Here is a 16990-nt window from a genome sequence, read left to right as displayed (position 1 = left end):
ATCTGGTGGCCAAAATATTGGAGCTTTCAGCTTCAGTCTTTCTAATGAATATTCAGGGTTAAGAGGAGACTAATCCAATTCATGGGATTCACCCTCATGATGTAATTATTTTTCCAAAGACCCACTCCCCACCTCCTAATACCACCACCCTAGGGGTTAAGATTTAGCATTGAGAGTTCCCTGGTTGTCCAGTGGTCAGGACTCCGAGCTTTCACTGCCATGGCCCTGGGTTCAGTGCCCGGTCAGGGAACTAGGATCCATCAAGCCTGGTTCCTCACACCAAAAAAAAAAAAAAAAAGAGAGAGATTCACAATATAAATTCAAGGAGCCCCATAAATATGCAATCTATAGCAAGGCCCCAAAGGGTGAAGCAGAGAGGGATGGCCCGAGTATTTTGTACCCCTGATCCCCAGCCCTGGCTGGGACCCAGCTCCCCTTGGAGAGAAAGAGGGGACCGAGCTGTGATCAGCCTCATCCATATACATCTTGGCTGGAAGCCTTGGAGGGCTGTGTCTGTATGTATATATCTCTGTGTGTGTTCATACGCTTATGCACTATTATCCCCCACCACCCAGAGTGGAAATACCCTTGCACCCACAGTCATGTGGACAGGCACAGAAGGAAAATCCCCAGTCATCCACATTCTCACGCAGCCTGATGGAGTAGACACAAATTCTACAGGCACACGGACACCGTGTTCAACCCCAGATACCCCAAGCCACACCAGGTCACATGTGGACTCGTGGAAATGCACGCCTCCATCCACACAGACATTCTCAACATCTTGCAGGGAGCCGAGGAGTCTTGAAAACTCTGCAGCATTTTGACTCTGTGGAATTTTTTTTTAAATATTTATATTCATTTCATTTGGCTGCACTGCATTTCATTGTGGCATGCAAACTCTTAGTTGCGGTATGTGGGATCTAGTTCCTTGACCAGGGATTGAACCCAAGCCTTCTGCTTTTGGGAGGGTGGATTCTTAGCCACTGGACCACGAGGGAAGTCCCTGTCTGTGGGATTTTGCATGTATGTGCATGACCATAAATGTCTCCTGCCTTGGTGCTTTCAAGTGTGTCTACTGATTTTTGTTTTTCAACATGACAACTGTCCCAGGTGTCTGTCTGTTTTTCAGTCTGCAACACTGCTTGGGTGTGTCTCTGACACTGTGTGTCTCTGACACGCAACACTGCTGTGTGTCTCTCTGTGTGTGTGACTATGTCCGGCTATGAATCTGACTTGAGGTTGAGCCCTGACCGTGTCTGTCCCTTTGTTACTGCTCTGCATCTGTGCCCTGTGCATTTCGGTCTCTTGTCTGGCTCTGTTTCTCTGATATTCCATTTGTCTCGACAACTGTGGTCTCTGTGTGTGTGTCTGTTGTCTCTGTCTGGAACTGTTCGCTGGGTGCAACCTGTGTGTTATCCCCCTGCGCCTGTCGTCTGGATGGACAAGGACTTCTTTATGTATGTGTTGTCCCTCTGTGCTCGTCACTTTGTGTCTGTGACTACGTGCTGCCTTTACAACTGGGTATCTCTGTGTCTGCCTGCAGTCTGTGACTGTGCTGGCCTGTTTGTGTTGGTCACTTCCTGGCCATTGTGTGTTGCCTGTTGGTGCCTGTGTTCTGTCTGCTGTCCATCCACCTTCCTTGTGCCCCCCCACCCCCGTGTCCACTCTCCATCCTGGCTCCCTCTGGCGGTCCCATGAGGAATGGCCAGTGCAGATGGACCAAAGGGAAAAGAGTTAAGAGAAGAGGAAGCATTTTAGGCAAACTGTGAGTCCTGGGCTGCTACAGAGAAGGGAAGGCTTGGATGTAATGGTGGGGTCCACACGTGGCCCATCCTGGCAGGCCTGGCAGGGGATCTGGCCTCTGAGCCTACAGACCTCTTGCCCACCCATCCTGCGGAAGGCTAGAAGGCAAGACGCCTGGGTCTCTCACAGTGGGTGGGGGCAGGAGCCTTCCTCTGGGGACGTCACCCGTTAAACTTCCTCTCTCAGCCACACAGGAAGCTGAGGCGGCTCAGGGCCCAGCCCCAAGAAAGCACAGGCCCCCAGGACCCCTGGGGAAAGGGTCCCGCTGGGCCAGCCCTCCAGGGACCATGGGATCCACAGCCGAGTAAGAGCTGCCCCCTCTCCCATCCTCTGGACCAAGATTCCCAGACCAGGCCTGGGCTGGGGCTGAGGGGAGCAAGGCTGGGGCAGGCCGGGGAGGGACCGTGAGTCACAGGGGCAGGTGGCTGGAATCAGAGTAGGACTCAGCTGGCCTACAGTATGGACTCTGCTCTCAGGCACACTCAGGCCAATCTGGGACTTTCCCCCGTCTCTCTCTCCCTCTCCCTCTGTATGATTAAGTTTGTTGCTCTGAGCGTGTGCCTTTTGCTACATCTCAGTGATGGGGAGTCTGGCTTCCGGGGCCAGCAGTGGGGGAAGGGGGACTCTGTGTGTCCATGTGTGTGTGTGACTGATTGTGTGGGATTTATGTCAGTGTGAGGATGAAGCTCAGCGTGAGGAGGTCCCCATGTTTGGGACAGTGTGTCTGCACTCCCTCCCATCCTCTTTCTCTGTCTCCGAAGCCTCTGCACGGTGGGTGTGGGGAGAGGGCCAGGGGAGGAAGGCAGAGACTGCAGGCTTCCCAGGAGGATCAGGGCACACTGCCCTCTTTCCTTGGATAGGAAACCTGGGATCAGTCCCCAGGGCCCCATGAAGTCTTGGGGCAGGGCCTCGCACATATGCCCAGTGACCCGACCGGCTATGCAAGAAGAGGGGGGTATACTGGCTCGGCCACACACACACACAGTCTTACCTGGAGAGTCAGATCTTTTCAGGCAGACACAGTATAGAATCACGCACACACACACATACACACACACAGACACAGTCACGCACATGTGCAGGCACACACACAAGCAAGTCCCTGGACCCACTAAACCCTTTTCTGTCCCACAGAGGGGGTCCCCCTGCCCTGTTTGATTGGTTCTTCGAAGCAGCCTACCCTGCCTCCCTGCAGGAAGGTGAGTCGGGGCCATTGCTGGGGGAGGGGAGACGGAGGGTGGGCCTGGGACCCTGAACTTAGTGGCTCATTTTCCGTGCAGATCCCCCCATCCTGCGGCAGTTCCCCCCAGACTTCCAGGACCAGGTATGCAGGCTGGCTCCTTTCTTCTCCCGGGGCCAGGGCCTGTTCCCCTGGGGGAGGGGCCCCAATGTCTGGGACCACAGACCACCGCCGGGAGCTCTGCGGTGGGGCCCAAGCTGAGTGGCCAAGCAGTGTGTGCTTCTCTCCATCCCCAGGAGTCTATGCAGATGGTGCCTAAATTCTGCTTCCCTTTTGATGTGGAAAGGTATGGAAGGAAGCAGACACCCGAGGACCCAGGGATCCAGACCTCTCATGGACCCTCAGTACTCAAACACCCAGAGACTCAGATAGCAGAGCTCATATGCCCAGGGGTCTGAGATTCAGGGGCCTAGGGACTCAGACACCCAGGGAATTTGACAAATAGTGACCTATACACAAAGGGACTCATTTACCCAGGGACTCAGGGTTCCAAAGGCCCAGGGATTCAGGGGCCCAGGGATCCAGGGGCCCAGGGATCCAAGGGTCCAGGAACCCAGGGCCTCAGGGACCCAGGGCCTCGGGCTGAGAGATCCAGGGACACGGGGACCCAGGGGCTCAGGGATCCAGGGACTCAGGGAACCACGGACTCAGGGATTCAGAGACCCAGGAGCTCAGGGACCCAGGGCCTTAGGGATCCAAGGACTGAGGGGATCCAAGGACTGAGGGGATCCAGGGACTGAGGGACCCAGGGGCTCAGGGACCCAGAGGCTTGGAGATTCAGGGGCTTTGGGATCCAGGGACTCAGAGAACCAGGAACTTGAGGGATCCAGGGACTCAGAGAATCAAGGACCCTGTAGGGACCTATATGCCCAGGGCTCCAGACTGATGGACACAGTATGAGGAGCGTTGCCAGGGGCATGGAGGGGAGGGGGGTTCACAGGGGTGGGATGCCCAGGTCTCTGAGAGCCTTTCCTGCTCCCAGGGAGACCCCCAGCACCGCTGTACAGCATTTCACCTTCGCGCTCACAGATCTGACCGGCACCCGCAGGTTTGGTTTCTGCCGCCTGCGGGCTGGTGCTCTCAGCTGTCTCTGTATCCTCAGGTGTGGGAGCTAGGTCATGGGGTGGGGGTTGGGGACTCTGCCCAGGGGCACTCCATGGAAATTGTGTCCACTCTCCATAGCCACCTGCCTTGGTTTGAGGTGTTCTACAAGCTGCTGAACACAGTGGGGGACCTCCTGGCTCAAGACCAAGTGAGACCAACCCTCCGTGATTTCTGCAGGAGTCCCAGCCCCCTGCCCCACCACCACCCAAGCCCTTAGCCTCCCAAGCCTGACCTGGGCCCCTTGACTCCTCCCAGACCATCCAGCCTGAGTCAAGACCCTCAGAGTCCCCAACCCACGTCCTGGCTCAGATATCCCACCCCCACTCAGGTCTCAGAGGTGGACGAACTTCTTCTAAATCTGCTGCAGCAGCCCCTTCCTGGGACCCAGGCCTCAGTAGGTCTGGAGTTGGTGAGTACCCTCGGAGGCGGCGGACCTCCGGTGGCAGGATAGGCTGCACCCAGGCCCTGAGGAGTACACCGTACATCTCTCCCCCAGGGCAGTGGAGTGAGGATTGCCAGTGCAGAAGGCCTGCAGTCCCCTGTCCCTGGGAAGAACATGTCGGTGAGCAGAGATGGGGAACCCTGGAAGGTTGGGATCCCCGTGAGGACAATCCACTGACTGATCGGTCCTCTCCCTCTCCCCATTCCCCCAATCCCCCGCCAGCTTTCCTGCTTCGTGGCTCCCGACTCCAGCCGCCTGCCATCCATTCCTGAGAACGTGAGTGGAGACCCCGGGAGGGAGCTCTGGGGGAGGGTAGAGGTCCAGAAACCAGGAGGGGGCTGTGAGATCCTGTGGTCCCTCGTGTCCAGCGTCTCTCTCTGTTCTTCAGAGGAACCTAACGGAGCTGGTGGTGGCGGTGACCGACGAGAACATCGTGGGACTGTTCGCCGCCCTCCTAGCAGAGCGAAGGGTCCTGCTCACGTCTAGCAAACTGAGCACAGTGAGGCGGGGGTCGCCGGGCCAGGGAGGGACAGAGGCTTCGCTTGGCCTCTCGGGGCGGGACAACCGGGGCGGATTCCTAGCTCTAACCCCACTAGGCGAGACCCGAGGACAAAGTCCTGGCTCTGCGCCTTTGAAGGTCATGGTTGCGTTGAACCCTGGTTCCACCTTCTTGGGGGAAATCCGAGGGGGATGCTGTATAGTCTGGCTTTGGTGCGCTGAGTCCAGGCTCCACCCACTACGGGCCGGAACAAGACTGGTTCCGCCCCCCAAAGGGTGAGCGCAGGGAGGCCTAAATTCTAGCTCCGCCCCTAGAGAGGAAGGACAGGGGAAATGGAGGCTGCATGCTGGCCCCACTGCTAGGGGCGGGACCAGGGAGGGACTGAATTCTAGCTCCACCTCTTTAGGGGTGGGGTCAGTGAGGCTAACCGTTGCTCCACCCCTAGAGGCGAGACCAGGTCCAGCTCAATCCTAGTTCTAATTCTTTCAGGATGGGGTTGGTGGGCTGGGTCGCTGTCCTACCCCTAAAGAGAGTGATCCGGAGAGCTGAATATTAGCTTCGCCCCCTAGAGAGAAAGAGACTAGCACGTGCCGAGTCCTGGCACCACCAGCCGCCAACACTGTAATTTGCAGAATTATTGGCCTTCACGTGAAAGTATTTCAGTTTTCACTTCTTATCCAGTATTCGCTGAGGAAAGGGGTGGAGGGAGACAGGAGACAGAGGACGTGAGAAATGAAGTCGGGGGAGCCACCGTCCCAGCGAGGAATCCTTGAAGCTGGGAGTCCAGGCTCTGACTCCAAGGTCCCCTCCACCCGTCCCCAGCTGACCTCCTGTGTCCACGCGTCCTGCGCTCTCCTGTATCCCATGCACTGGGAGCACGTGCTGATCCCCACGCTGCCGCCGCATTTACTGGACTACTGCTGGTGAGGGTCGGGGCCTGGGGAGGGAGCAGGGCTTGGGGAAGAAGCCTGGGGTCCTGGGGACCCGGGGACGGCGCCTGCGTGACCGGGCCCCCTCGGTCGTCCACAGCGCGCCTATGCCCTACCTCATCGGAGTGCACGCCAGTCTCGCTGAGGTAAGCGGGAGCGGGCCTGGAAGGCACGGGCGGGCGGAGTGTGTACCCTTCCCCGCCCGAGATCCTCGGGCCCTGAGCGGCCACCCCCTCCGACTCTCCAATGCAGAGAGTGCGGGAGAAAGCCCTGGAGGACGTCGTGATTTTGAACGTCGACTCCAATACCTTGGAGACACCCTTCGACGATGTGCAGGCGCTGCCCCCAGACGTGGTCAGTGTCACCCGCTCCCCAGCCTCCTGCCACATCCGGTAGGCGAGGCTCAGCACCTGCCCGCTCAGCGCTGCCCCCTTGTCCCCCAGGTGTCTCTACTGAGGCTGCGGCTAAGGAAGGTCGCGCTGGCCCCTGGGGAAGGGGTGTCCCGTCTCTTCCTCAAAGCCCAGGCCCTGCTCTTCGGAGGGTACCGCGATGCTCTCGTCTGCAGCCCGGTGAGTAGCAGGAATGAGAAGGGAGCAGCCCCGTGGGTGCCTGCAGGATAATAATACCCAGTTTTTATGGAGTGCTTACTTTGAGCTTCCATTTGCGTGCTAAGTCACTTCAGTCGTGTCCGACTATCTGCCACTCCATGGACTATAGCCCTCCAGGCTTCTCTGTCCATGGGATTCTCCAGGCAAGAGTACTGGAGTGGGTTGCCATTTCCTTCTCTAGCGCTTCTGTTTGCTCATCTGTAAAATGGGACCACAACAGTACCCACCCAAAAAGGTGGGTATATGTGTCTGAAATGCTCGGACAGTGCTTGGCACATCGCAATAGATAAACGCGAGGTTTACAGTTGCTGTCATTATCTCAATGCTCATAACAATACAATGAGAGGGATACTATTATGGTCCCAGTTTACATGTGAAAAAAACAAGGCTTGGAGAAAACCCACAGCAGGCGGGTGTTGAAGCCAGGGCTTTGATCTGCTGACTTTCAACCCTGACACCCTCCTCACCCCTACCCACAGTTTCTCACAACTGTTCTATAAAAAGGTTGTCAGAGAGTTCCATCATTTGAGAATCTGATGTTCCAGTCAGCTCTGCCCCTGAACTCAGCCGGACACTGTCCATTTCTCCTCCTCCTCTGTCTCCACTCCATTCTGGCCCCTCTTGTTTGTTTGTTGCCTGAATCAGCGCTCTCATCGAGTCACTGTAAGTCCCCTCTCCGGGTTCTCACCCCCGCGCTCCATAGTCTGACCTCCTCGCAACCGCCAGAGGTCACTTAGGAGCATGAGTCAGGTCCCATCTGCCACCCGCCTCCGGGTAAAAGCCCAGGTCCTCCCTGCTGCCCATGAAGTCCTGATGGAGTTCAAGCACACAGAGGCACTCCATCAATGTTAGCTACACAGATGGACAGTAGAATAAGGAAGGCAGAATAAGGGATCCAGGAGAGCCGCGAGGAGCTTAGAATTCGAGTCCTTCTTCCAGGGCCAGCCTGTCACCTTCAGTGAAGAAGCCTTCTTGGCCCAGAAACCCGGGGCGCCGCTGCAGGCCTTCCACCGGCGGGCTGTGCACCTGCAGCTGTTCAAACAGGTGGGCCAGAGCCTTGGGGGCGGGGCTGAGGCCGGAGGGGCGGGGTTAGGGGCGCTGGTGCGCGCATCCCAGAGGGCGGAGCCGGGGCTGGAGGGATGGACGCCTGGGTTCACCCGGCGGGGAGAGAGTTGGCCCTGCCGGATCCCCCACTCCAGGGTCTCCGGGGTGGGAGAGACATGAATTCTTGGGTCTCTAAAAATGGAAGCCCCCTGATCTGAGTTCCTAGGGATAAGCTTTACTTCTAGGTCCCTGAGGAGATTGGGCTGGAACCAAATTATTGAGTCCTAACGCGGGGGCCTCCTGGATCGAGGATGGAGGTTCATGTCAGACTCCCTTTGCGGGGAGGGGAGGCAGGCCGGCCTTTTGGACCCCAGGGATGAGGGGAGGGGGAGGTGGAACCGGACTTTTGGGTTCTGGGAAGAAAGTTGGATGAACTTTAGTGTCCTTCAGGGCGAACTGGCTTCTAGGGTCCCTGGAGGTGGAGTCGACCTCTTCCCAGGGTCACTGAGAGGAGGCAGGCATGTGTGGAGTGGCAATCTTACTTCTCCGACCCTGTGAGCGACAGAGTCTGGTCCCTGAAGACAGATCCTGACTTGGGGTGGGGAGGGGTGGACCTCTGACTTGCTGAGATGGGCTCCAGACTCCTGGGGCCTCATGTTGGGGAAGGGTGGGGCCAAGGATGTCTTCTGTCTTGATAGGAGTAGATCCCTAGAACTTGCATTCTAATGTTTGGGGCACCCTGATTTCCTGTTTCTCCCACACCCCCAGTTCATCGAAGGCCGACTGGAGAAGCTGAACACGGGTGAAGGCTTCTCAGACCTCTTCGAACAGGAGATCACTTGTAGTGGGGCTTCCTCAGGTAAGCTCGGCACCTGGCCTCAGAGCCTCCACCCCACCAGCACCCCCACCTAAGCCCAACCACCCTGAAGATGCTATGCTCTCTGCTCTCTTCTCTGCAGGGACACTCCGCTCCTACCAGCTTTGGGCAGACAACCTGAAGGTAGTAATACCACTTTTAGTGTTTATCACAGGATTAAATTAAACCCATAGCCACCCTCACTATGCCCATTTATAGAAAGAGGTGAAAAAAATCAAGACTCAGGGAGAGGGACTTTCCCGGCAGTCCAGCAGTTAGGACTCCGCGCTTCCAACGCAGAGGGCAGGGGAGTTTGACCCCTGGTCAGAGAACTAAAATCCAACATACCACACACACACAAAATACACACAACAAACAAAAAACCTCTATGCCTATGGTGATAGTTATGCAACTACTGTAAACCTACCAAAAATCATTGAGTTGCGCAAGTAAGGCAAGTGACTTGTATGGTATGTAAATTATAACTCAGTTTTTTAATTTAATAAAAAAGAAGATTCAGAGAGGAAAAAGGGTTTTTCCAGCAACACACAGCCCAGGTGGGCAGGTGGGGTCTAGGATATGCCTATGCCTCTCTGCCTTGGCTTTCTCTCCACAGAAAGGTGGTGGTGCCCTTCTGCACTCCGTCAAGGCCAAGACCCAACCAGCTGTCAGGAACATGTACCGCTCGGTGAGGCTGGGGTGGACAGACCAGTTACCAGGGTGACCAAGCCAGAGGATGTTTTAACCTTCCGTTTAGAGGACAATTTATCAGAACTGAACCAGCAGTTAAACCAGTTGCAATGTTTCCTACTTTTATTTTCCATTGACTGTGTTCTTTCACGGTTGTCAGATCGTCTTTCCTATTTAAAAATGATCACCAGGACTCTGGCAAACATCTTGGGGTATTCCTTCTTAGACACTAACATTTCTGCTTCCACGCTTAGTGTTTTGTTTTTCTCCCAAATCCAAAAGTTTCCTGGGACCGGCTCCCGCAGCTTGGAACCGTCTGTTGAATTTTTATTCTTTGCTCGGCTTTTGAACACGGACTTTTTACAGCGTTCCGGCTTTGCCGCTGCCTGTTTCATTTGGGGGTTATCTCCTCAGGGAATATTCCTTTTGTATTAGTCAAAGAGGCATGTTTGTATTGACGCCTTAGCTGGTACAGGGGGATTCTGAATGTATTTTGAGTCACCCATGAGCAGATGGGGAGATGAATCTGGCCTCAGGGGTGGAGGGCCTGGTTCTCAAATGCCGGTGTCAAATCACTCTTTCGGTTCCTCCATAGGCAAAGAGCGGCTTGAAGGGTATGCAGAGTCTTCTCATGTACAAGGTAAAGTCAGTGGCCAATGCCAGGGGACAGTGGGGGGAAGCAGTTCCTGGCTTACCCACCCTCTTCCTAGGAAGGGGACTCTGGCCTGCAGAGGGGGGGCTCCTTGAGGGCCCCTTCCCTCACCAGCCGCTCAGATCGCCTGCAGCAGCGCCTGCCTATCACCCAGCACTTTGGACAGGTAAGCCCCGTCCCACCTAGTGCCAATGCACACACCTGGAATTATCACCACGTCCTTCTCTCCTTCCCTGCCTCCAACCAGACATCTCAACTACCCCAAAATGGGGTGCCCACACCATCCCCCATTCACAGAGCCCCCCAGTTCTGTAGCTCCTGAGGCCCTGCCCCCAGCCCCCAAATGTGTCCTTTGCAGAATCGGCCCCTTCGCCCTAGGAGTCGCCCCAGCAGGAGACTTAGGCTGGAAGAGAAACCTCCTGAGTCCCTGGAAGAGAGGTAAGACTCCAAGGCAGGGGGTTGGCGGGGGGGTGGGTAGTGTTGGAAGTGGGGGCCAAGACTGATGGGAAAGTGGGTCCCCAGACTCCAGACACTTCAGGGCAGCTGGTCTGGGGCAGGAACCTGAGGCTGTCCATCCTCACCCAGGACACCCTCCCTGAGCCCAGAGGATGCTCAGGACCCGTGGGCAGAGGAAGCGCTGGATGGCAACTTCCTGGGGTCTGGAGAAGAACTGGATTTGCTAAGTGAGATATTGGACAGCCTGAGCACGAGAGCCACGCGGACTGGTAGCCTGCGGCCCAGCCAGAGTTTAGACTGCTGCCACAGAGAGGACTTGGACAGCTGCCTCAGCCTGGTGAGAGCCCCACTCCCCGGCCCCGCAGTCCTTCCCCATTTGTCCATCCAACCTGCCAGCACCTGCTTCATCCAAAGGCCAGCAACCTGCCCATCTCCCACCCCTACCCAGCCTGACATACCGGGAAGATCGAGTTGGCAAGCGGATGATGACAAACCGCCAGAGCCCCAGCACCTGTCCTTGCTGCCTCTGCACACCCCTCAGCCTTTGGATGCCACAAGCTCCGGGAAGCACCCCACTTGCCAACTGCCCTCAGAGACTGGCCCAGAAATTGAGTCTCCATCCCAGTCTTTGACAGCTTCTGCAGACCCCAGCAGCAAAGGGGACCCTGGATCCTCTCCCACAGAGCCCCAGCCTCCCCACTTCTCCCCTCCCCATGAAGCAACTGAAGATCCCACAGCCCAGGAGGACCCCTGCTCCCAGCTCTTGGCAGCACCCAGCCAGCCCAGCCCTCCAGAAAGCCCCCGACCTGAGCCCAACTTGGGTGTTACCTGGACATCCCAAGCCCTTGATTCTGTCTCGGATCCGGGTTCCTCAGAGAACCCCGGAGCCTCACCTTCAGAGGGCCTGCTCGCAGTTCACCTCCAGCCCCTCGAGGAGCCAGAAGCCCCCAGGTCCCCAGCTGCACCTGCAAACAACTGGCAGGAGCCCCAGGCCAGGAGCGGGCCCAGAGTCGCTGAGCTTAAAAAGTGTTTTGAAGGTTAAGGACCAAGGATCTGGGAGAGACTCTGGCCCCTTGTTAATAAAGCCTCAAGAGCCCAAAGCTGGATTTTCCTGACGAGTTTATCTGGGAGCCCTCTTTTGCTCAGAAACCCACACCACTCACCACCTCCCCTCCAGAGGCAACCTCAGGCTGGCTCTTAGGTGAAGCTAAAAGCCCCTCCCTTCCAGGAAGCCCTCCCAGCCCCTAGGGCCCTCCAACAGCCTATGTGCCCTGTAGGAGTCTCCTTCATCTAGGCTAATTCCTACTCCTACCAGCCCACAGGAAGGTCTTATAATATCTCATCACCACTATATAGATATATGTGTAAAATGAGCAGCCTCAGTGTCCCCTGCCATCAAAGGCACAGTCTTAGAAGCACCTTCTTCCCGTCTATTGTTAAGCACTGGGTGGGTTTGATTGCCCAGAGAGGGCTCTGCCTTCCCCCAAGGTCACACAACCAGGAAGGGTGATGGGTAGAGGAAGGGGACCTAGATGGGCAGGCAGCCCCGAACCGTCTCCTTGGAGTCCTGGGGAGCCCGGGCCTCAGCTGCGTGGGAGAACTGAAAGGAAAGGAGAGGGGGGGAGTGTCGGGCCTGTGCGGCAGCGGGACAGATAACCGATGGTGCAGCAAGCGAGGAGGTGGGTCCCCAGCCCTGGCACCCCAACTGCAGGCAGAGTCAAGCAGAGGCGGCATGCTTCGCAGAGCCCGCCCGGCAGGTGCCCCGCGGCCCCCCAAGTCCTCCGGAACCATCAGAGGCCGGTGTCTCGGTGGCTGTGAGAGAGCGAGTGCCGGGCAGTCCTGAGCAGTGTTGGTGGCTGCGGCCAGCCCCAGCCTTCAGATGAGCCGCTCCTCAGGCGGCAGCTTGAGATTGGGGGGCGGTGGAGCTCGGGCACCCACCTGCTCCTCACTGCTGGGCCGGTAGGTGCCCTCCGTTTGCCTCTTCTCCCGTAGCTTCCGCACCAGCAGGGCCAGACCCACAGCCAGGAGCACGGCAGCCAGGAGAGAGAAAACCACGATGATGGCGGTGGTGGCCTCCTGTGACTGTGGGGGAGGGGGGATGTGTGTGAGTTACCCCTGAATCTGGACATCCTGTCCACCCCCTGACCCGGAGAAGCCTCTAGGGATGGTAATCCCCTCCCCCAACACCTGCCACCTTGGGTGACTGGGTTCCTTCCCCCAGGGTTCCTGATCCCCATCTATCATACCTGGGCTCCTGGGCTCTTCCACCTGCTGTGTCTGGGGTCCTCCTTCCAAGTGCCTGCCACACCTAAGCTTCTAGCTCCCCCTTCCCCCTGCCTGAGAGGCACAGGGGGCTCCTGACCTTGCCAGGCAGGGTATTCTTGCTCACTCCCTTCCAGGCATTCTTGGTCTCCCCATTTGCCGAGTTGGCCTTCTGATCTCTCCCATAGGGTTCTCCAATGCCTCCCCCCACCAAACCCAACCAGTCATCCCTGAAAGTCTAGGCCCTCCCATCTGCTACCTGAGGGACTCCTCAATAAAATCCCTTCCGCCCTCCTCCCCTATACACCACCCTCCCCACTCAACTCACCAGGCCTCCATTGGAACCAGGGCTGGGGCCAGAGGGCGTAGTGGTGGTGTTCACACTTGTGGACCAGGTCGTAGAAACTGCTGGGGAAACTGTAGAGAAGACAATGCTAAGTTGCTCAGTCATGTTCAACTCTTTGCAACCCCATGGACTGTATAGCCTGCCAGGCTCCTCTGTCCACCGGATTTTTCAGGCAAGAATACTAGAGTGGGTTGCCATTTCCTCCTCCATGGGACCTTCCCGAACCCAGGGATCGAACCTACAGCTCCTTCATGGCAGGTGGATTCTTTACCTGCTGAGCCATCTGGGAAGCTCCAGAGAAGATAAATGAACCCCCATCTATTCCTTTCCATCTGGAAACATCTTCATCATCCTTGGGCATTTCCCCTCACTAGAACTCTGCCCTTCTGAGTCTTTCATTCTGTGGGTACCCTCCATGAAGGGGATGGCCTCACTGATTTTGCTTCTCTGGGGACCCCCACCCCTGGTAGCCCAGCAGCGAGTAATCAACCAACAGCAGTTTGCAGTTTGCACTGAGTTGGGGGCTATTATAATGGATAGTGTCTGGAAACCCAACCCTTCCCCACCTCGACAACCCACCTCCCCGGCCCTCCCTCAGCCCTTAAGGAGCTGGGCGGATCCCGTATTTCCCCGGAGTGTCTGACTCACACACCTCCCCCCAGGCACCCGAAACTAGAATAGAGGGCAAAAAGGCAGGGTCCAGACCTCAGGCCAGTCTGCTCAACCTGGGCCTGAAGCCCCAGGCAGGCTTCCTCCTGATTCGCATTTCCCAGAGTCCTCAACCTTACTGAGACTCCGGCCCGCAGGCCTCCTCTCCCAGCAGCTCACAATTCCACCCAACTCAGGAATTCTCCTAGACCAACTCCAACCTTCCAATTCGGAAGGACACAGAAATTCTAACCCTCCAGCTCTGACTCTATCGACTCCGGCTCCCAAGGCATCACATGCCTGCACCTGGGTTCTTGACCTCTCCGTGTTCCAGGGACATAGCTCTTCAGAGCCCAGACCCCCAGCGTCCCGGACCGGTACCTACCTTGCCCCCCGACCCGGCCCCAGCGGGCCAGCAGCAGTGGCAGGCCGAGCGCCAGAAGCGGCTCCAGGCTCTGGCTCGCCATGGGCCGGGTGACAGGCTGGTGGCACAGGGAAGGGGCTTGTCGCGGGGGCCGCTCCTACCGCATCTCCGGCTGGGGGTACCTTCGACCCCGCACCTGGGAGCTGAAGGAGAAAGGCCAGGGCGTGGGGGAGGGGGCCGGATCCAGGCACAGGCCCCTGGGAGGGGCGACCCGTGCTGGCCACCCGCAAGTCCCGCCCCGCCCCGCCGCCAGAGGTCAGAGATTAAAGCTTAACTCGGGGCGGCGCGTTCCTGGGCTAGGGAAAGGGGAAGAGGAGGGAAGAGGGGAGGGGGCGGCAGGCCCAGCCGCACGACCTGCCTCCTTACCTGGTCCGGGCACCTTCGACCTCGCTCTGGGTCTGGATGCCGGTCCTTCGCTCGAACCCTCAGTACGTCGGTCAGTGGCTGGGTCGCACAGTTCCAGCTCCGCCCGCTCACGTGACCCGGAAAGTTTAGTCACTCACCTGGGAGGGGAGCGCACTTCCGGCTTCTGCACCTGAGCCTAGATGAGAGGGCGGGGCCTAGAGGGGGCGGGGCCGCGCCGCGGACGCACCTGTAACGGGAACCCAATCCTACAATCCGAAGGCATAAAAAGAAGTGTAAGCGCGCAGGTGTAAAAGGGGCCTCTCACCTGCACTGCAGGTACACCTGTAGAATTGTCCAGGTGTGGAAACACAGGGCATGGAAACATCGGTGTGTGAAGCACTCCTGTCTTGGGCAGACCGGGATGGGGAGCCTCTAAGGAAAAAACACCTATGTGGCACACACCTGCATGAGAGCTTAGGTTTAAAGAAGACATCTGCACGGATCTGTAAGAACGCCGAGGGACACATCTGCCTTGAAACACATCTATTTGGAGTATAGCTGAATGGAAGCCTGCCTGTGGGGAAAACAGCTGTAGAGAACACACCTGCATGTTAAACACCTGGCTGAGGCACTGTGGCGCGGGGCACATCTGTTTTGGGAATGCATCTGCATGGCTCACCTATGAAATGAACAAGATTTGCAGGAGGAATTGCCGTGTGGAAAGACATTAGAAACACCTGTACAAGACACACCTGCATTGAAGTGCGCCTGTAGGGGACCCCGTTATATGAAAAAGCCTCATATGGATGGATATTTAAATGGAATACACCTGTGGTGGCGGAGGCTGTGTAACGCATTCCTGGGTGGAGGAATACCTGTTGAGACACATACCTATGAGGTGGAGGAAACAACCTTGCAGGAGGGACAGCTGCGTAGAACTGAGCTCATGTGAGAGGGAGATCTGAGCACGCCTGCGTGGGGCACTCTAACAGAAGCACATCTGAGGGGGGCTCGTGTGTACTGAGGTCCATCTGTCAAGGATGCACCTGTGAGAAACCGTTTGTTTGGGACATCTCCGTGGGAAAATATCTGTATCCCCCTATGTTGCAGGGCACCTGCAAGGGCCATCTGTGAATGAAAACGTCTGTGAAGAGACCCTCTATAAGAGGCTTTGTCTGGAACACACCTGTTAGAGCACACCTATCTGGGCATATTGCCAGGGAGCCATATTGCCCTCTCGGCTGTATCTTTGGATAAAGGACGATGGTGATAAGACGACCTCATCCTGCGGACTCTACAGTGAAGAGTTATGGTTAAGGGAAAATTAATCCCTTCCAGGTCATAGATCAACGATGGGTAAGAATCCCAGGTCTAGTTAAATCTCTGCTTTGCCCCTTCCTGGGCATATGGACTGGGGTGAGCGGCTTAACCTCCTATTTCCTCATCCGTGAAGTGCGAAAGCCAGTCCCACCTACGTTTTAGGGTTTTAGAGAAGACGACGCGAGAAGTGAGTAAAAGACCAGGCTTGTACAACGCAATGAATCAACGTTAGCTATTATTATTATTCGCTGTCAAAAGGCCTGGGCGCCCCTCCCCCTAATGGTGAATCGAGAAACTGCGCCCGAAACTAGTGGGAGGAACCTTCGGCAGGTGCACAGAGAGCGACAGACTGGGGCCCCGCCTCCAATTACGCGTCCTTATCCCCAACCGCGCCTGGGACTCCTCCCCAGGCAGGTCCAGAGAGAGCAATTTTCTCGGTGTCCGGATCAGGTCGGGGCCACTTTAAGACTTCCTGGAGAGCCAGGAGCCGCGGGGCCGAAGGCTGCCCTGGGTCAGTGGGGAGGCCCCGCCTAGGTGGGTGGGAGAGGCGGGAGGGGCGGGAGCAGCTTTTGCGGCTCTGGCCAATAGGAAACCGACTTTGAAGCCGCCCGGCGCGTTGATCTTCCGTTTCCCAGGCTGAGTGGAACCGAGAAAGGAGGCGCACGGGCGGGATGACAGCACGGCTAGATATTGTGCTTCAGTGGCCGCGTAGGGAATGTGATTGGAGCGGGCGGGCTGTTGCAGGCCTAGATGGCGCGGAGTTGGTCCTTGAGAACGTCTAGGAAAAAAGAGAACTTTAGTTCCTGATGAAAATTAGTAGAGGCAGGAGGTCAAGTGGAAAGGGATTACGTAACCCAGTCCTCGAGATCTCCTTACCTCGCCTCCTTGGGCAGAGGGTAAAGTGAGGCACGTAGAAAAGGAGCTACGAAACCAGACGTGAGATATTGCTCTCTCCAGCCACTCCATTTCCAGAATGAATGTGGTGTTCCCTGCTGTTGCTGCTGCTGCTGCTAAGTCGCTTCAGTCGTGTCCGACTCTGTGCGACCCCATAGACGGCAGCCCACCAGGCTTCCCCGTCTCTGGGATTCTCCAGGCAAGAACACTGGAGTGGTTTGCCATTTCCTTCTCCAATTCATGAAAGTAAAAAGTGAAAGTCGTGTCCGACTCTTAGCGACCCCATGGACTGCAGCCTACCAGGCTCCTCCGTCCATGGATTTTCCAGGCAAGAGTACTGGAGTGGGGTGCCATTGCCTTCTCCGGTGGTGCATCCTCGGTTGTGCTAATACCCGGGCGTCCCTGACCCTCCCCCCTCCAGCTCC

The 16990-nt window shown here is 56.9% G+C and overlaps 2 protein-coding genes across 4 annotated transcripts in view; one reads left to right on the top strand and one right to left on the bottom strand.

The window, feature by feature from the left end:
* The first annotated feature begins 1997 nt into the window (after nt 1-1997).
* DENND1C (DENN/MADD domain containing 1C) lies at nt 1998-11441 on the top strand. Of its 2 annotated transcripts, XM_010828232.1 has the most exons (23): nt 1998-2110; nt 2941-3005; nt 3087-3130; nt 3283-3332; nt 4029-4148; nt 4229-4298; nt 4479-4559; nt 4647-4712; nt 4815-4868; nt 4981-5091; nt 5914-6014; nt 6121-6166; nt 6273-6374; nt 6464-6589; nt 7568-7672; nt 8441-8531; nt 8632-8672; nt 9145-9216; nt 9814-9858; nt 9929-10036; nt 10229-10308; nt 10456-10663; nt 10775-11441. In XM_010828232.1, the coding sequence occupies exons 1-23, from the start codon at nt 2094-2096 to the stop codon at nt 11366-11368; spliced, it is 2397 nt and encodes a 798-aa protein (XP_010826534.1). In that variant the 5' UTR covers nt 1998-2093; the 3' UTR covers nt 11369-11441. The 2 variants fall into 2 exon arrangements, with proteins under 2 accessions (XP_010826534.1, XP_010826533.1); XM_010828231.1 differs by having other exon boundaries at nt 10456-11441.
* Nucleotides 9004-16990, bottom strand: part of CRB3 (crumbs family member 3) — a 9036-nt gene continuing 1049 nt past the window's right edge. Inside the window, exons 1-5 of one of the 2 annotated variants that reach the window (XM_010828233.1) lie at nt 14373-14505; nt 13968-14149; nt 12917-13005; nt 12265-12408; nt 9004-11926 (exon numbers count right to left, since the gene is read on the bottom strand). In XM_010828233.1, the coding sequence (XP_010826535.1) occupies nt 11855-11926; nt 12265-12408; nt 12917-13005; nt 13968-14049 (387 nt within the window). In that variant the 5' untranslated portion in view covers nt 14050-14149; nt 14373-14505 and the 3' untranslated portion in view covers nt 9004-11854. Of the gene's footprint in view, nt 11927-12264; nt 12409-12916; nt 13006-13967; nt 14150-14372; nt 14506-16990 lie in introns of those variants that run through there. The other variant, XM_010828234.1, reaches the window with a different exon arrangement.

Source organism: Bison bison, unplaced genomic scaffold (assembly GCF_000754665.1).
Source record: "Bison bison bison isolate TAMUID 2011002044 unplaced genomic scaffold, Bison_UMD1.0 scf7180017864492, whole genome shotgun sequence".
NCBI lineage: Eukaryota > Metazoa > Chordata > Mammalia > Artiodactyla > Bovidae > Bison > Bison bison.
Note: the sequence above shows the minus strand (reverse complement) of the source record. Positions and strands in the feature narration are given on the sequence as shown.